The sequence below is a fragment of the Copidosoma floridanum genome, unplaced genomic scaffold (genome assembly GCF_036245765.1).
Source record: "Copidosoma floridanum isolate Cflo_tuat_1 unplaced genomic scaffold, Cflo_Japanese_pri ptg000013l, whole genome shotgun sequence".
NCBI lineage: Eukaryota > Metazoa > Arthropoda > Insecta > Hymenoptera > Encyrtidae > Copidosoma > Copidosoma floridanum.
In genome coordinates, this window is record NW_028321890.1 from 20,608,777 (window position 1) to 20,628,178 (window position 19,402).

At 44.3% G+C, this 19,402-nt stretch overlaps 1 protein-coding gene across 1 annotated transcript in view; it reads right to left on the reverse strand.

The window, feature by feature from the left end:
- Positions 1 to 4,590: 4,590 nt before the first annotated feature.
- The window catches only part of vn (membrane-bound neuregulin protein vein), a 148,574-nt gene continuing 133,762 nt past the window's right edge, over positions 4,591 to 19,402 (reverse strand). Inside the window, exon 6 of the mRNA XM_089590743.1 lies at positions 4,591 to 4,728. Coding sequence (XP_089446869.1) covers positions 4,602 to 4,728 — 127 coding nt within the window. The 3' untranslated portion in view covers positions 4,591 to 4,601. The remainder of the gene's footprint in view (positions 4,729 to 19,402) is intronic.

Below are 19,402 nucleotides of genomic sequence, written 5' to 3' on the forward strand. Positions count from 1 at the left end.
TCAATAAAATCAATAAAATTAATCAATTAAATAAATAAATTAGAAATTTATACACATATTTATATATAATATATATAATATATATAATTTGATATAAAACATAAATAGGGTCCCGAGACTGGCTGGATCATACAACAGCGCGCGCATTCGCCTCCAGAATCATCCCTCCGCTCTTACGCCGCCCCATCCTCGAGGACTCGACGATACTCCGCGAGGACTTTTTCGGTGCGTCTTGCCTCCCCCACCCACCCTCTCTCTTTTTGATACTATACGCTTTTTATACTTTTACTTCGAGCACAAAATAAAATGCAGTGCGTGAAAACAAAAAAAAAAGAAATAAAAAAAAAAAAAAGAAGTGAGCTCTAAACAACAACAAAAACAACAACAACATCAACAACAACAACAAAAAAAACCTAAGGAACGAATCCGGAAGCAAAACGAACGGAAAATAGTCACTCGCTCGGTCTCGTGGTCCTCGTGCACAGTAATGTAAACGCACGCTCGCGTACAAGACAGACCAAAAAAAACGTAAAACAAGTATAAAGTTTGAAAAAAAGAGCACCGAAGGTGAGACGTCGTGTTGTGTACAGAAAAGCGCAGCGCGCGAGGGCGGTGAGACATACTCAGCCTCCGCCCCTTTCCACGTATGGATGAAAATTTTTATCCCCCTCTGCTTTTTTTCTTCTCTCCGGTGCGCACAGAAGTCTTCGTTGCTGTACGTAGCCGCTTCCGGTGTAGTCGTCGAATCCTCAGCTTCCTTCGGTTTTTTTTTCTTTTCTTTTTCACAATACTTAGTCCTCATTTTTTGCTCGCTCGCAGAGTTTTCTTTCCTCCTCTTCGGATCATCGCAGCTTCGCTCCACCGGTTACACGGACCAATTTTCTTCCCTTTCTCGCTTGCCTCCGCCCTCCTTTTTTTTATTGTTCTCGTTAATTAAGTCATCCGCAGGGGGACAGCGGCAACTTTTTCCGCTCCCCCCCTTTTTTTTTTTTTGCTCTCTTTCGTTGCACAACTTATTACGCTCGCTATACACGGGCGAATCGTCGGCCCTGTCACCCCCCGATTTTTTTGCAAACCTCATCAACTTTTTCCCTCCGACTTCGCCCCGATCTCTTTCTCTCACTGCGAGCTTCCAGCCAAATACGGATTTTTCCCCGCTTTTCGTCCTTTCGAGATTTTAAACTAATCTTTTTTCTCTTTATGCCGTACCCTTTTACATTTTTTGTTTTTTCTTCCAATTTATACCTTTTTTTTACTTCCAAGTAAAGTCAACATACTCAGCGTTGATTTGGACTGCGAAACGATGAAAATTGAAGAAAACAAAAAAATTTGTTCACCCCCCGTGTATTGCTTAACTGCGTTTCATGTAAGAAATAGAAACTCAAAAAGTTACCGATCACTAACCGAAGAAAGAGATCGAGTGCGCTTGGGAGGTGAGTGGAAAAAAAAAAAAAAAAAAAAACCAAACGCATACAGTGTGTCATCGACGCGGTCCTCAACCATCATGCACACACATCCAGCTAACACCAGTAAGTACATATCCGTGCGCACCGTCGTGAACTTGCACAACAAACGTGTGTATAAGTACATCTTGGCCAGCGCGCGACCCACGTGATCGTCACCACCGTTCGCGCTCCAGCGCAAAATGAACCTCCGGTACCATCCCCGTCTCGGCCGCTCTCGCGTGTATACATTGCCGTCACGTCGTCCGGGCCGCAGTTGTCACCGCCTCGGTTTTATCCCCAATGGCCTTGCGTTACGCGCGCGCGTTACAATAATAGTAATCGTAAAAATAATAATTATCATAAAACTTTTGCCCGGAGAGAAAGAAAGAGAAAGAAAGAGAGAGAGAGAGCTTTTTTCCTTTTTGCTCGCACAGTCCGAGTTGGCGGCGAGAAAAGAGGGAGGAGGGGGAGGTTTTGTGCGTCGGGATCGAGATCCGGGACTCTTTGGTATGGTTCTTCGTGGAAACGACAAGACAGAGAGAAGACAGGCTGATGAGAGAGAGACGCGCTTTTCTTTCCCCCCCCGCCAACAGCTCCCCGGAGACGCGTTTTCCTCCCCTGCGTATATATATATACACACGCGATTAAAAGCGCCGTTCCAATTTTTCAATGAAGCCGCCGAGCGCGCACCTTTGCTGATCGTAGAAAAAGTACAAGAGAAAGGAGGAGAACAAGTGTGCGCGTATATAAAGTCACAATGGGTAGACGTGGACGCCGTTGCGCGTATAAATACGAGAATCGCGAAAATTCCCCTCGTACGCGCGGTTGGGGGGTGGTTTCGAGCACGTAGTTTTATTTTATCTCCCCCCCCCCGTTTTCTATTGTCCCCGGGCCACTGGAGCCGAGTTTGAACGGCCGGTGCTGTACTCGAGCGCATTCAAAATCTCGGCGCAAGATACCTCCCCCCTCCCTCCCTCCCGCGCACCAAAAGAAAAGCACCTCTAGTTACCGTGAACGCGGCGATTTACGGCGAGGCACTCGTGCCTTTTTTTTATCAGATCCCCCTTGGACGTTCCCTCGCTCGCGTAAAGGTGGGAAATACACTTTTACTGCGGCGTGTATCCAAACGGGGGGGGGGGTTAAACGAATCCTTTGGTTATCATAAATTTTCAATGACCGGTGGAGAGATTTTCTTACCCCTTGCCGGGGGGGGAATCGTTCCTTGCGTCTCGAGAAACGGCTCGTGTATGATTAAGTATATGAAAATATATGTTGCATGCCGCGAGAAGGTGTGCGGGAAATCCAAGATTTGTTTGGTAAAGAAGAAAAAAAAAAAAAAAAAAAAAAAAAAAATACGGGGGCTGTTTGGAAAGTTTTCGCGTTCTCGTCTCATCTCGTGAAGATCGTCCCTTCCACAGTCGGCAGCTGCCGCTTGGAAAATTCTCTTTACTCCATCACAACTTTTAGTGGCAAAAAGAAGAACAAGAGGGAGATAGAGAGAGTGGGAGGAGGTAACTTGAAAGTGTATACGTAAAATTAGATTCCTGCGGTGGCCGAGCCCAAGCCAAGTGTGTCGTGGCGGGGTCTAAATAAAATAGTGCGAGCTCTCCTCCTTGCACAGGGGGGGAAAAAAAAAAGAAAAACAAGTTTCGATACACCGCAATGCAGGTGACTTTGGTTCGTCGCATATGGCCGTGTAACGATTATGGCTCTACCGTTTCAATACCACCTCGCTCGAGTTTGGGCCATCGCAGGAAATTAATTACAAAAATGTACAGGCATTGCCGACACGCGTCAATCAAGATGTGCGAATGTTACATGGCGCGCTTGCAACCAGATCCGCGCAAGTCTCTCTTGGTTTATTCGAATTTTTCAAAAAACCAGCCAAGCTTTTAATTATTATATAAAAAAAGAAAAAAATTTCCAAGTCGAATAATTTATGTACACCATAATGGTTGATCTGAGATGGAAAAAACAAAAACCTTCGCTCTTGTCTAACCAGAGACTCACGCGAAACTGAAAGGATAAAATAGTTTTGCTTTGATTTTATGTGCTTACAGTCTCATATCGATTCAGGAAGAAGAAAAGAAACGCCGATCTCTATAGTTACGTACGCGAAATCAATCAATCGACGACCAAAATCCAAGGCCGCGCGTCTTACAAATAAACAATATACATTTATATTTATATAAACTCTAATTTCCGTCGTCGTCACCAATCACGCACACAATTTGCATCCTCGTTAATGCCCAACGCGGAAAAGCATCGTTATTGGCCGGAAAAAAAAAAAAAAAAAAAAAAAAAAAAACCATCCAAGTTTCACACGCTTGACGCGCACGCTCGAATACTGGCGCGCGTACGAAAAATCGCTCCGTGCGCGTGTCGTGTATATAATTATTTACCCAAGAATTCATTCACACGAGTATAACTGCAATTATACAATGTCCCAGAGGCTCGTAGTAAACGTGTTTATAATATATGTGTATATGTATGTATCGTCTATTGGCTGCCCTAATACGTATTAGTTACACAATATGTATGTTACTTTTGTACGCACGAGTGGCTATTATTATTATTTTTTTTTTTTTCTACATTAACGCAACTCATTGCACACTCTCGCTTCTTTCACGCGTAAATATGTGTAAACGTGTGTTTATTCATGTGTATATATATACTTATAGGGTAAGTAGCCTTGTGTAGCGTGAGTATATTATTTAAGTGTTATATACACGCATCTGCCGTCCGTTCGCGAGTGTATGTATGTATATATATATATGTGTGTGTGTACCATTATCTACCTATTGTTATAATATAATATAATATGTATATATAAATTTATGCTTTGACTCGAATCCACGTGTTTATCCGCGCGTGAATTATCTTTTTTATTCCTATATTTTGCTATCGCGTTTTGCATGCAAATAAAATATATATCTATGTATTCATATGTACGTGTCTCGTTTGATAATATTATTTTTGAAAACGCATGTAAAAATTAATATTAAAAATATCAACTATATATGTATGTATCAAAAAAAAAAAAAAAACGAAAAAAAAAACGAAAAAAAAAAAAAAACGAAAAAACTAGTAATAATAAACGATCGGGGAAACGCCACAAGTAAGACAACGAACTCATAGGGCCCCGATAAACTATCGCTAGCAGTAGTACGAGGTCGAGAGTCCGAGCTTGCATGAGAAAGGTGCTCTGTGACGGGTATACACACTTCCGGTGCTCAGGACGTCCTTGGTCTCGCATCTCAGGCCCGTGAAACCCTCGGCACACCTGAAACAACGTCAAACAATCGACATCAGTCTTTTCGGCTCCGTCGTGGTTAATTATATTTTTTTAATTTTATTTTAACAATAATTACAGTGTATGTTTGTTAATTTTAAACAAGTTACATAAATATTTGCAGGTTTTATACATTTTACTATGGGATAAATTGCATAGATTCAGTTTGTGTTGATAAGACGATTGCCCATCATTATGTTAACCAGAAAAGCACCCCCATTCCTTTATGTGAAAAATATTTTAGATGTATAATGTGACTCCACTCCACAAACAAATTTTGATACATTCATCATCATATCAGCTTTTTGCTTCTATTATACACCTAGTGGAGTCACATTAAAATAATTTAAATAGTTTATATTTAATGTATATAAAACCACTCCCTTGCCCCCAAAAAAAATAATCCATCGCAAAATTCGCTCTCCCACAAAGCTAAAATATACGGGTAGGTACGAAAGAAGTCTGTCACGATAGAGATGCCGAGGATAATCTCGCTCGTCTATTTTGCTTACGAGAGAAGTGGAAAAAAAACCCCACTTTTCGTCCAGCGAGGGAAATAAAACTCGCACGCTCCCGAGCGTCGAGCAAACAGAAAAAGCCCAATACAAATCTGGAAAATAACCATACCCAAAGCTTCTGTTCCCATGCGTTGAAGAGTAAAATTATGTGCTCTCACGTATAATGGCACCGGGGACTCGAGAAAGCGTAAGGAGCTCGTTTACGTATATACGCACATTGTGCAAGTAAAAACTCGCGGCGGTAGAAAAATCGGGTGGGCGTACACCAGAGCCTCTATACGAGATGGAAGATACATTTCTCTCTCTCTCTTCCTATCTTGAGAAGAAGGTGGCGTGCAAAATATATGATCCGCAGTGTAAAAAAGTGGGAAGGGGACTGCTTACACCATCACGTGTGATTATTTCTTCGAAGAATAGGCGAGGAGTGATGACGACGAGGGTTAAATTAAATTAAATTAATCGCCGTTGCCGAGTTTTTTCTCTTACGCACACCGAGTTTTGGTATGGAAGAGTATTTTGGATCATCGCGGAGAGAATTGATGAGTTTGGAGCGCCGGGACTAAAATATACATACATTTTCGGTAAATCGCGGGGGACGATCAAGTGACGTATTATTTTTCTTTGATGCGTTTGTTTCGAGACAAATGAAAAAAAAAAAAAAAAAAAAAATACATTGACGGGTAAGCGGAAGAGTGGACGGTGAATCACGATCACGCATACCGCTCTTGGGATTCGGGATAAAAATACGCACAGTACAACGAAGGAAACGGAGGGAAAACCGGGACCGCTCGATTGCCCTGTGATTGATTATATTTTAAAAGCAAAGCGGATCAATTATTCTTTGTTAGGAGGGTACATTCTAATTAATTAGCGAGTGAAAAAAAAAGTACAAGTATAAATACGTTTCCCCTTTACCAACGGAATATCGCGTACGATACGTTCGAGCTACAAATTAACGACTCCGACATCTTTCACGACATCGAGCTCGACAAGTCAGACGTACATCGCGACGGAGAAAAAAAAGAAACGACACAAGTCAGCCCGAAAAAAAGTCGCGACAGCCGAGAACGAGAGCTGTACAGCGAAAAATAATAATAATAATAATAATGAAAAAGCCTGCTGGGTTGTAAGTCCAGCCGTCCCTCCGGCATAACGAATCTTATTTTTGTATCGGGAGAATTGGGTTGGAACAGAAGGTGGGAGGACCGCCTGCAGCGCTGGCTCATCTTTCCCCGAATTTCTCTCTTTTTCTTCTTTGAGGCGATCGTTTTACCTTTTTTTTTTTTTACGTTGTGCGTATATACGTGCGACTTTATTCAGCATACACGGATCGTGCCAATTAAACGTTATTGAAAGAGTTTTTCGGAAAAATAACAACCATCCCTCGTCTGCTTAAAAATCACACCGCATCTCCGTCTCCGACTTTCTCTCGACACTTGTGTATTTTTACCCACTGCAGTGCTGATGCGACACGTTATTTTACGGCCGCGTGGCGGGTGACAGCGCTAGACTGGTGCACAGTAGTACAAGTGCGATTAAGGGCAGACAGCAGTAGTAAAAGGGACGCCAACCGGTCGGACCAGGTGTTGCGGATCTAGTCGTTACTTCTTCCCTATAAATTTTTCACTGCCTCATTTTATCGTGCTTTCGACGAATACTCGGTTTTGTGGAACAGTTGTGTATACATAAATATGATTGATTATAGATTTGCCCGTACGTAAAACGAAAAGATTGATCCGATAGATTTTATTGAAATGTCATCACGTCCGAATTCGAGCTTTTTGGGATTAAAACCACCCCCAAGAACAACAAAGTAATGTCCGTTTTAGTGATAATAATACATACACACTGGGGACACTTTTTGTCATTTAGGATCAAACGAAAAGTCCACACGCGGTTGTTTTCCCGTCAATGGCGCACCAACTCGGGTTGATTTTACGCATTTTACCGTACGACTGGCCGAGCTTGAAAGCTCTACTTTTTCAATAACTAACAAAAAAAAAAAACAAAAAAAACACGAGAGCACACGTGAAAACGAAACGCTTTTTTAAAACACTCCGAAGCGATGTATCCACGAATATCGGGCTTATATCTATTGAGCTCGGTAAAAGTGACGCGCAAAGTTAACGCGTGACCGCGCGGGAAACAAGAAAGAAAAAAAAAAAAAAAATAGCACGGACGAAAAAACACTCGCCAGCAAACTCGCGCTAAAGAATAAAAGTGGAAGTGGGAGACGCACGTATAATACACGAAGCAGGAGGGCGCAAAGGAAAAATTGCAGCGTACCGATGACCCGGTGTAAGTACTGTTACCTCCCTTCTGTACACCTCTTTCATGATTTTGCTTCAATTTACGTTTACTATTATTATTTACTTACACGCTTTGAAAGTATGGAGATTTTGTTTTATTACGCTGGTGAACTTGATTACTAGTATGACTGCACACGGGGGCCCGAGAGTCGGGATATGTATTACATGATACTTTGAGGGTACAAGTGCTGAGTTGTGTCATACACTTGAAGTACTATTATTATTATTATTTTTTTTTTTTATAAAGTTTATTACAGTCGGGTTGATAAACCCACTATAGAAACGATGGTCCCACCTGCTCTACCAAACTGCACAATTTTTGTGGAGGAAGCAGGGAACCTCTGATAAATACGATTATGTTTTACAAGCTCGTGCACATTAATTTTTTTCATTACAAATTCTTCGATCTGATTGAACCAACTACATCACAAACCAATTGGTTTACTTTGTCATGAATCTCATTAAAAAACACGCATGGATGAAACACCGTGAACCTCTATTTCATATATGATGGTCCCTGTACTGTATAGTTACTAGCCGTGACTTGAAAAGGTACACCCAAAGTGATAGAGAGATCAAGAAAACCAGAAGAACGGCAGTTGGCCCAACTTGTTGGCCATAAAATCAATCGAAAGGCACCGGAAAGCACGAAGAAAGCTCAGTCGCAAATTACTCCGGCAGCTTCTTCTCCATCACTCCCACTTTATACACTCCCCTCGCGTTTTCCAAACCACCGACTGGAACTTCTTCTTCCTTCTCTTCCACCTACTTGGCTTCCGGGAAATTTCATTTCTCCGTGTTCTTCATATCGCGGTGCGGCCATACGTAAACCCAGCCCCGAAGGCTCGCAAAGTTCCCGCACCTATACGTACTACCCGCTGTGCAAGTTGTTCAGTCAACATCGTCCCAGCGACGAGGTCGCGAGCGGATCAATCCGCCCCGGCGATGATACCTGCGCCTCGTGCGTTTGTTTTAGTCCCGCCTAACTCGATTGTACGCGTCGGGAACGGTCTCGAGTTACCCATACTGGAGTCACGCTCCGCGGTTCCTCGTATAAATACGGATGATTGGAGCGCGCAAAGATATTGTTCCCTGGAAAAAAAATCACGCTGTCGCTACGTAATTCCAAATGAGCTCGGTTTTCGGTCTAAACCAATGTTTTCGCACCATCGAGCTTGATGGGGGGTTTTCTTCGAGCGTGTTTTGCCTCAAAACATGAGGTGGCTTCGTTCGTTCGCTTTGCATGGCGTTGAGAGATTATTTGGGTACTTACGAGCAATATTATTTTTCGTCATACCCATTGTTATTATTATCGTTATTCGTGACGAGCGTATTTGCCCACTGGAGTTATGAGTGGTGCTGTTGAATCTTTGTAATTTTACTTTGACGTGAGCCATATTATGTTTTTTAGATTTTTCACTGAAATAAAAAGTCGTCGTTTTTCAGCGCATGATTTATTTGTAATTGCAAGTTTTTTTTTTTTTTGTTTTGTATAATTAGTGATGTTATAAATTGCATCTAACAATTATAGGAACATTTCTGACGACTCTAGTATTGGTAAGATGATTTTTCTCTACAAAAAAGCTCACGTAGCTGACTGCGTGGTCCAGGGGGTTACATGGAGGGGTTTGTTGCTCCAAGATGTTAGGAGTAGAGAGACGATAAATTTTCGTCAGATGAGCAAAAGGACGGAATGTTCGATGAAATTACGTAGAAAGGTGTACTGTTACAAAGCTCTTTAGTGGATAAAGGTAGAGTTTAACTAAATTTTTTTTTTTTTCAACCAAAAATCTTAAATGAGAGTTTGTGCAATTGATCCTTTCGCAAAGTCGAAAAAACGAATTCTCCAATTTTGCTTTCCAAATTTCGTTCAACGTCTTTTGATTTTAAGGAACGCGTATGGAGAGAAAAAAAAACATCTTGGAATGAAAGATGAAAATTTTGTTGTAAATAACAACACGAGCGACAGCAAAATAAATTGCCAATTGAAATTGATTATTCCGGATACTGTCACGGTTCGTTAAACCCCTCGAATTCTATCATCTTAGTCTCTTCTCCCCAAAAGTTTCGAGGCTCTCCACGCTTTTTTTCCCCACTTCCCCGCGTTTGTTCGACAAACAACCCAACAGACGCTAGGCGAGAAATGACACATCCGTTTTTTTAGATCTCCCCTCCTACTCTCAGGAACCACCGACAAGGAGAGAAGACAGAGGCCCCGGTCTTTTCCGCGGGTGGCCGGCCGGCTTGATTGAATAACGCTTCCGCGAAACGCGATTTCAAAGATAACACTTAGCGCCGGAGGCGTCGAAGAGAGGAGGTGGGCCGAGAAAAGCTGTTGGCAAAGCGCACACACACACGCACGCGCTCGGTATAGAGGAAGCGAGAAGTGGAACAGGCCGTCTGGCCAAGTGCCGGCGGGAGAAAAGTGCGGGGGAGAAAATTAGGTGATACGGAGGCGGAAGCACGCGCGCGCCTGTGTGGGTACACTGGGGATTGCATAAGGGAGGGAAAAAGGCCCGAGCGAATTAGAGGGGGGAAGGAGAAAACACCCCGAGAGTAGATATATAAATAGGGGAGGGAGCGTCGTTATCGTGCATTATACCTTATTGTGTATATTATGCCTTTGCATGTAAATACAATATAGATACATGTGTATACAGCTCTCTTTTCTCGCTTGCCTGAGCTTTTCATCATTTTTTTAATCTTAGCTAATTACCCGTTCCCCCGGCGATTTTCATAACTCTCTCTCGGATCTCACCCGCTTATTACGTTGCCGAAGGATGCACACATCATGTGCCTGCATTCATGTTGGGTGAAAGTATACTCTTCAACGGCATATTTATACATCAGTCATCCGGCTGATATCCCGAAATGCACTTTAATCGGCCAAAGGTATGTACATGGAGGGGGAGGGTGCTTTTTCTTACTTTGCGAAAGCGTCGATGCTGAGAGACTCTTTTGCCGTTAAGCACGCGACTGCGCGGAATAGCTTGATTCGACTCTCCTCCTACACACACGCACGGGTCAAACGATCAAAGTAGGTTACAGAGAGAGAGAAGCTGCGCGTACACGAGCTCTCCACGGTGGTGGGCTGATGCCCCGGAGTAAAAGGTTTCCTTTTTTTTCCTCCCCCACCCCCTACCCCTTGGTTTTCGCGCACTTTGCCGCTAATTCTTTCCCTCGAGAGCCCCAAAGTAGCCTTTTCTCTCTGCCGGGGAGTGTCTTTTCTCAACCCCCGGTCCCTTTCTCTCGCCGTACTCTATGCGCGCGTGGAGGTGCCAGGACCAGGAGGCGAAAGCGATTCCGAGGTCTTAATAAAGTCGCTTTTCAACTTCTTCTCCCACCGAGTGTGTCTCCTCGTGCTCTGACTTTTATCAAAATCGATGGAAAGCCAGACTCGGAGTCAATGAAACACCAGCGTCCACTCGACGAACACAAGGGGGCCAAAGACCCTCCTGGGCTGTTTGTAGTGTCAAAAATGAAAAGCAACGACGCCGGCCTCTCGTCATACACATTTGGGGGCTTTGCTTTAAGGTTCCACAAAATGTCAAAAAGTAAAGCTCAAAGGACTCAAAGAGAGGTGACACCTTGAAGAGTCAAGTAAGCGTAGTGGGTTGTATATACATCGGGTTTTGCACACGACCGAGGAGAGGCTGCTTTTTTTTTTCATCCCCATCCCCTGGCAAGGAGTCAGCAAACTTTTTTTTCTTCCTCTTTCCATACGCGGGAGCGTCAGTGCGGGTATATTTAATAAAAGCTTTAGAATCGGACACAAAGGGCGCAAAAAGCAGTGCACGGGGTCGCGTGCTACACATCGTAAGCGGAATTTATGCGGGGCTACAAAAGACGGAGGGACGACTGGAACGGAAAGCCTCGTCGGTCACGTACATACGCAGGTATATACCATATGGATGATGTAGAGGATCGCCGCAGCTACTTACTCCGATGTTGGAGTGGGCGCCGGCTGGTGGGACAGGCCAGGCAAATTGGTACACCCTCCTCCCAGCCTTTGCCGGCGATCTTCGCTTCAGTCATTCACTCTCGCTTGTCTGGCCGTTTTCCGCCTCCGGGAGCACCTAAATTCCCCTTGTTCCCCATACACCGTATGTATCCACGTCTACAGTGTATTATATACAGGGGGTGTATAAGAACGGACCTGTGCACCAATGTGTCAAAGTTCACCGAAACGAGGAAGGAAAGTTGTGTGAGCGAGAGAGCCGAGAAGAGAGAGAGAGAGAGATACCGAGGGAGGCTCCGAGCGCGTAAAAATATGTCCGGTGTATAAATACACGGGGGAGCGAGAGCGCCGAGTTATAATTGCTCGCGTAGACTAAACGAAAATAAAAGAGGCGGCAAGGATGTATATATATATATACTTGTATTGTGTTTGTTTTTCGTCATTTGTCTTGATGTATTGCGCGACGTAGATCTTCCGTTCCCCTCTTCTCTGCCCCCCCCCTCCGAAAAACGCTCTTCTCCGCGGCCCGATAAAAAATTTTAGAATAATCTTCTAAATTTAAACGAAACGAAGGAAATAAACGAGCAATAAAGATCAAAGGAGTCGGGGTATCACCCGTAAGTATATGTGTCTCGCGATCACTCTCGGCGCAGTTAAGGCGTCGCAAGAGAACATAAGGGACTGAGAAAATATAAAAAAAAAAAAAAAAAAAAAACGCCGGTGAAAAGAAAATCGGCGCTGTTCCCGCCGACGGAGATCCATCACGCGAGCGAAAATAAAACCGGGTCAGCTTTCCCCTCGCTCTCTCGTCCGGAGAGGCGCTCGGTGTGTAGTATTATAATTAAAACCCGGGGAAAGAGAGAGAGAGGATCCGTGCGTGGGGGCCTAAACAAGCGCCGGCTGTTTAATCACCGGCTGATTAAAAATTAACGGGATCACCGGAATGTTGAGTGCTTTGCGCGTGTGTGCGATCGGCGAAATATTTACCGATCATGATCCCCGTACCTATACGGGTCCACGGTAGAACCCGCGTCTCGTCGCTGCTCGAGTTTGAGCAGAGCTGATTGGACGGATTTGACGAGGAAGCGCGAGTACGCGTACGTAGGGCTGGTTGAAAAATTGGAAGCTTTTTTTTGTTGAGAGCCAATACTGCGTTTCATAGATTTTACTTATGGAAAAAAAGTTGTCAATGTATAGCTTCTTTCCATCCTCTGTCGCTCTAAACGTTCATTTTTTTTTCTGTTTCTCATTTAATTACACTGTAGCGAAGTGCAAAGCGCCCCTACGTTATAATGTTATATCCGGGGTTGCACGATCGGCCCGTTGGCTCTTCTTCATCGAGGCGTTAAGTGCACACGCGCCAACAAACAGAGACAGATCCCGATGTAGCGGAAGTGGTCAAGTCTCCCGAAACCCTCGCCCGACCGAGCTCACTCCCTCTCTCTGTACAACACCCTTTGCTCGTATAATCTTCAACGTAGCAGAAGCGCCCGTATGACACGCGCGAAGAAATCACTCGCAGCTGTACACGCGCGCGCGTTAACTCGTGCTTTTTATTTTAGGTGGGCGCTTATTCCAGCCTCTCCCGGCTCTTTTATTTCGCGCTCTAATAAAATGGCTTGCTCTTGTTTTCCCTCAACCACTGCGGTGCCTCCCTCCCCCAACCCCCCCGGGTCACGTACGTATATACACGCACAGAGCCCGGCCTTTTTTTTCGGCACCGCGTAAATGTCTTATCAGAGAAATGGAAGATTCTCCCGAGCGGAAATTTCTCTGCCCGCTTTTGCCCCCCCCAACCCCTGCAGCGTCAAAGTGTGTGTTTTTGTTTGTTTATTATGATTGTTTTTTTTTTTTTTTTTTTTTTTTTTTTAATCCACTTGCCATTTCTTATTCGGGTGAGCCGGGAAAAAGCTCAAAGCAGTTTATCAGCGCTGCCTCAGGTGTATGCACGCGCAAGAGGGAGCTTTGAAAAATCCGTTAAGTAATTATTGCTCCAGCTGTGTATATATGTATGTACACCGCCTTTGGCCGCGGGACGCTTATTCAAATATATGTATCGGTTATCGGGTCGGCCTCTTTTTCTTCCCCGCCGCGATTAATTCCCGCTGACTCGATACTTCGCGGGAAAGGGGAGGGATATCCGGGTTTTCCCTTTTTATCGGGAGCTCGAGGGGTAGGTATTTAGAGTTTCGCCGAGGGTCGATAAATATGAGGCATTCCCGGGGGAATTAAAATCTTAAGAGGTTTTTGCCTCTGCTTGTGTGTTGTGTGCTACGAAATTAATAATGATCAGACAATGGACCAATGGAACGGGGGACGCGGTATCGCTGAGTTTGAGCGCGTTATTTATCGACTGTAGCCAAAGTCGAGTTAACTCGAGGGTATAAATTTGAGGATCGTTTTATTGAATAATTTATTCGTGGGGTGGGATCGTGGATTTTCATCGAAATGAGGTGTATGGGATGCATTTTTAAAATGCACAACTTGGAGCAGATAAAAGTTTTCCAACGTTTTTTTTAGCATATCTGCGGAAATGTTTGTTTCATACGATTAATTTCCAAGGAAATGTTGGCAGTTATTGGGTAAGACTTGATATACTTTTGTATTTTTCAACTCTCCAAATGGAAGAACAGTTTCATTGAAATAAGAAACCCAACAATTCTTTTTTTCTATCATCCCAAAAGTGTTTTAAATCAGCCGTAAACACGTTTAAAACTTATTCGAAAAGTGTGTCATGCGTCACGTAATTTCTGTTTACCAGTTTTTGTTTTTTCGTATATTTCCAGATGTATGTCAAAGATAAAAATATTTGCCCCGTAGGTGCCTCTAAATAAAATTTTCTTTCAATTTTGAGATATTTCGAACTGTAACAAAGAATTTTATTCAAACGCGCCTGAGACTTCGATATAATTATTTTATGAATTTTCAACCATTTAGAAAAAAAAAAGAACATTTTGGAAACAAAGAACATACTCTATTCTGAAATAATTTTTAACTCATCACTATTCACAGTAAAGTTTCGATAACATTTTTTTATCCATTTTAATGCATTAAATCCTATTGTCGAGTACTTGAAATCAAATGTTTAAATACTATTTTTTGTCCTACATTGTTTTTTTTTTTTTCAAAACATTAATGCATTGTGGTTGCTTCAAAAAATTTCCAAAACCCGTGGGTATCCATTTTCAGGTAACCGTACCCCAAGTCCACAACGATACCATACAAGCATCTATGTCGAGTAATAGAATGAAAAAATCAGGGCGATCAACTGCAGTGGAACCAAAGAACGTGCAGTATACACTAGCACTGCGACCTCTTTCTCGAAAGCTCTCCCGTAATTTTGTTATTTAGTTCGAAATTCGCACCCCACGTGTAACTTGTTTTAAAACGCGCCGAACAAATGGGCACGGTAAATCATTCGCAACAGCCAGCTAAATTTCTGAGCTTCCAACACTCGCCTTTCCCCGTTGTTTTTTGCCTCCGATACAATTTGTTTTTAAGACGCGTCATAAAAGCACCCTAAAGCTCGGTCGATTAACTTTCCACCGTTTCAACTGCGTAAACGTACTGCCCGAACTACGCGTAAAAAATATACGACCGTCGTCGCTCAGGATCCAATAAAAGCCCGAGCTTTCGTCCATGGCCGCGCGAATCGTACGAGCTTTCGAGTATGCGTCCAGCGTTTGATCGAGGAAGATCCGCTACAACCGTATACACGCAAAGCCTCGTATCGATTTGCCTGCAAACAGACGCGTTCGTTAGTCCGTATGCATATATACAGTGGAAGAGCTTGCGGGCCTCTAGACACCCGCTCGGTCTTTCGAATCAGCTATTCAGCTAATTTTGTGAGCTTATCTTTTTTTTTTCCCACACCTCGAATGCACCCAACTAATGTATTTGCTATGCAAAAACTTGTAGTGTTCACGTAAATAGATGTGTCTACTGCTTTTTGTACCGAACTAAACAATTTCATTGTTAAAAAAAAGTGCGAACGAATCAGAAATGGAACATCAGGGAATACACGGGTTGAGCGACGATTGTTCTCAAAGTAATAATGAAAAGCTCTAGGGCGCTTACGGTAATTATTTATAACAGCTGAAAGTGAAGAGAGCATATTTAATTAAAAAACAAGAGAGATCGGGGCAACAAGAGATTACACTTGTATTTAGTACGGTCTCGTGTTTAATTAGTGCCCGGGTGCCGTGCAAAAGGAAAAAGGTGTGCAGGGGTTGGGGGGTAGAAGAGATAGAAGAAAGAAATAAAGGAACTGGGGAGGGGGGGCTGGTGCCGCGAGCAGCTTCAAGAAGTTTATTCTTACAAAAGAAACTCCATCCGACGAAAGAAATTAGCAGAGGAGGGGAAAAAAAGCGAGTCCGGGGAATATACCCGCGCAAGTGTGTTTAAAATTGAAACTTTCACGGCCGCTCTGACGCGTGCACCCTTTTCTTACCCTTCCTTTTTTTCCCCCGCATTCCCTTACTAAGCGCGTTTCACTTCGTTTTTATGCCCTTTGATGCTCCTCCCTCTCCTTCTTTTGCACACCCATCGACCGATCCACCCCTTTTTTTTCTCGTGTACTCGCTTGTTTCTACTTGTAAATCGAGTACCGATCAAACGATTTTTCGTCTCTCCTCTGCGACAGTTTGCACTAAACAATAACCATCGATTCCGAAAAATGGGGGAAGAGACCGAGAATAATCACTTTCTACTCGATCTTTGCTTCCTCGTCGTGGTCAATTTTTCTTTCGCACGTAACTCCAAGCACTGCCGATCTCGAAGTAAGATGAAAAATCTTTGCTCGCCTTTGGAGGAACAAAGTAAAAAATAGGTAAATATATAACAGTAAAATGTTTGCAAAACGCCTTGTATCATCCCGCAGTTTATCTACTCCAGAGCTATATCGTGTAGATCGGCTTAGCACGAAATGTCTCGTCGAGCCTCGAGTGAATAATTCACTCTCGCGCGCCGACCGAAAACAAGAAGCGTCCGTAATAGAGTACCGAAACAAAAAAAGAGTCCCATATGCCTGCACGTCTGCTTTAATTATGCACGCGCGGACCCCGAGCTGGCTTTTAAATTTACTTTTCGAATAGACCGGCTCCCCCGTGAAAAAAAGCGCCACCACCACCAGTAGTGAGGTCGTGGTAAGACCGAAGGGGAAGGGGGGAGGAAACAAAAAGTGAGCAGTCATGCAGCCGTTTGAAGAGCCCTCTCTCGTGCACCGGATGTCCGTCGACTTTGCGGTGTCGACGTTTTTTTTTGTCCCCCCGCAGAAGTGAGGGTGGGGGGGGGGCATTCTTTCGGCCGGAGAGGGCGATAAGCGCGTTTCCCGCACACCCCCGCGCTATATACACCTAAATAAATCATTATCCGCAGCTCACAGGGAGAAGGGGGTGGAGGACATCCTCTGCACGTGCACACACGCTGAATAATCCAGAGAGTTTCGATGGCGGCTGGATTTACGCGAGCTTAGCCGGACCATCGGAGCGCGAAGGCACGAAGAACGACGCGGCTAGACTATACCACCCCCCCCCCCACATCCACCCCTGGATTAATTGACTATTTATAAGCACTCACGTGGCTGCTGCTGCTGAGGCACGGGAGAGTAAGAGAGGAAAGAAGAGCCGAGTGTATATATGTGCTGGTCGAGTTTACCGATCGCTTTGCCATTAATTATATTGTGTACAGGTGTTGGGAGCGCGCATATCAGACAACGAGATGCGTTTTACCAGATGTAAGACGTACGGCAAAATGGAGGGCCTAATTTTTAATTGACGTGCAACAACATAATAGAGATACGATTTCGTCGTTTACGCTCGAATGAGCAAGTCAGTGTATATTATATCAAAACACGCACAGACGCGCGGGTAATTGCCCGTAGAGTCAAAACTGATGCATCATTATCTCTCGACACGGTCTGTCAGATTCACATCGGCGAGTGTTGGCTGGAATTATCGCTGTAAACAATTATTATTTCGTGTAATTTTGACAGTACTCCCTCCTCGTGTATACGTATACCAACTTTCGTTGTAATTGAAATTTTTAATTAATACGTTTTTTCAGACTGCAGATGTATGAAAGATTGCACCGCGGTAGCGTTGGTATTTCGCAAAAAAAAAGTACGGGGTTTCAACATCCTTTGACAGGTGAAATTTTAATGAATGCGAGAAAAAAAAAAACGAGTGGGGCGAGTCAAAAGCTAAAAGTCAATCAAGCCGACCAGCTCCAACGCAACGATTCACGATCCCGCGCTTCATCGAGAGGCTAATTAGCAGAGTCGCAATATACGCACACACGGTTGAAAATAAAAAGTACCCAGGGATGTATTCCGCGACACGGTTACCACTGAGATTTTTAATCCCCTCCTCGAAGAGGCGTATGGAGCACGCAGGGGGAGTGTACGTTCCCCTCTGGTGGAGGGAGGAAGATATACTCTCGGCCATTGTCCGTCACGCGCTGCCGATACCTCGGGGAACACACACGGGCTCTTTATCTCTCCTCCGTGGATGCTCTGGTGGACCAAAGGGCGAGAAAAGACTCGCAGTACACTTATTAAAGGTGAGAGTTATCACTCTTTCGAGGCAGTGGAGTATACTTTACCGGGACAACTCTCGCGCCACCGATATGAAAAAAAAGAAGTGGTGTTTTGTACATCCAATATTCGAGACATTGGGGTGTGTCGTGGAGAGTCGCGCGCAAGCTCTAAATTCGGGCCCCTCCGAGAGTAGGTACTTTGGGTTATCGACGCGAACACCGAGCGACTCCTCCTGGAGGGAGACCGAGATGGTGTATCCGAGAGAACGACCCGAGAGAAAAGAGCCGTTCGGGCGACGTTCATTGGCAACACTTTGCGGCCGAATTGCGCCCTAAACTGCCAATACACTGTCCGCGAAACTGCCCGATTACGCGGCCGCACCTGGGCCGTAACCTTAAGAACCCGCGCTGTATTGCGTCGTGCGTACATACGAGTGCTGTGGTCTGCAGCTGACGCAGCCTCCTCCCCCCCCTATACGTCTCGTGGGTAACAATATATATGTACACCCCTTTTACCGCAGAGAGACCGTTTGGTTTCCATTGATTACATCCTTACGTTTTGCGGGGGTGTAGTGCAAGTTGCTGTACACACAGGTGGGGTGCTTATTCGGTGGTTTTCCAAACTATGCGTGTTGTCGAAAAGGACCGCAAGCTCGGCGCGTGGACTGGCAATTGATAGCGAACGTTACGTTCGCGCGTTTACGAGGTCGTGCACAAAATTTTGGGCATTAGCTGCGAGCTCGTTCCCGACACCCCCTTTCCCTGGCAAAGTCCCTTTCGATAATCACTCGGAAACGGGCGATCGTCGCTGCGATTTTCCGGTGATTTGTTTTAATGATGCTTTGTTTCTCGATCACGCGACTTTATCACCCGGCCAACCGGGTGCTATTAACTCCGGGATGATGAATAATGATCGTGTTCTCCCTCTGTACTGGAGGGCTTTTGCCGATTCAATAGAGCCGGCCTCGTTATATTTTCGCCTTGGTTTTGCGGAATTTGTTGCTTTTTTTTGTGCAACGAGCGATTTCAAAGTAAAACTTTGCTGGTTGAAAAATACCAGAGGAACAAAAAGGCTAACACCCTCCCCCCCCCCCAGCGCGAGGTGAATGATGCGACGTCGCTCTGCGTTTTCACTTTACGAGCGAGTCTCGTGACACATTTCGCTGGTTTTGTATTACATGCGCTTCAGCAGCAGAGCGACACCCTCGTTGCTTGTTTTCGTCCAAGTTGTGCAAAGCAGGTGTCGCACGTGGGATGAAAATTAAATGAACTGAGGAACAGCTTTCATCGATTTTTCAATAAAAAAAAAAAAAAAAAAAACCTTTACACTATTTTGTAACATGTAT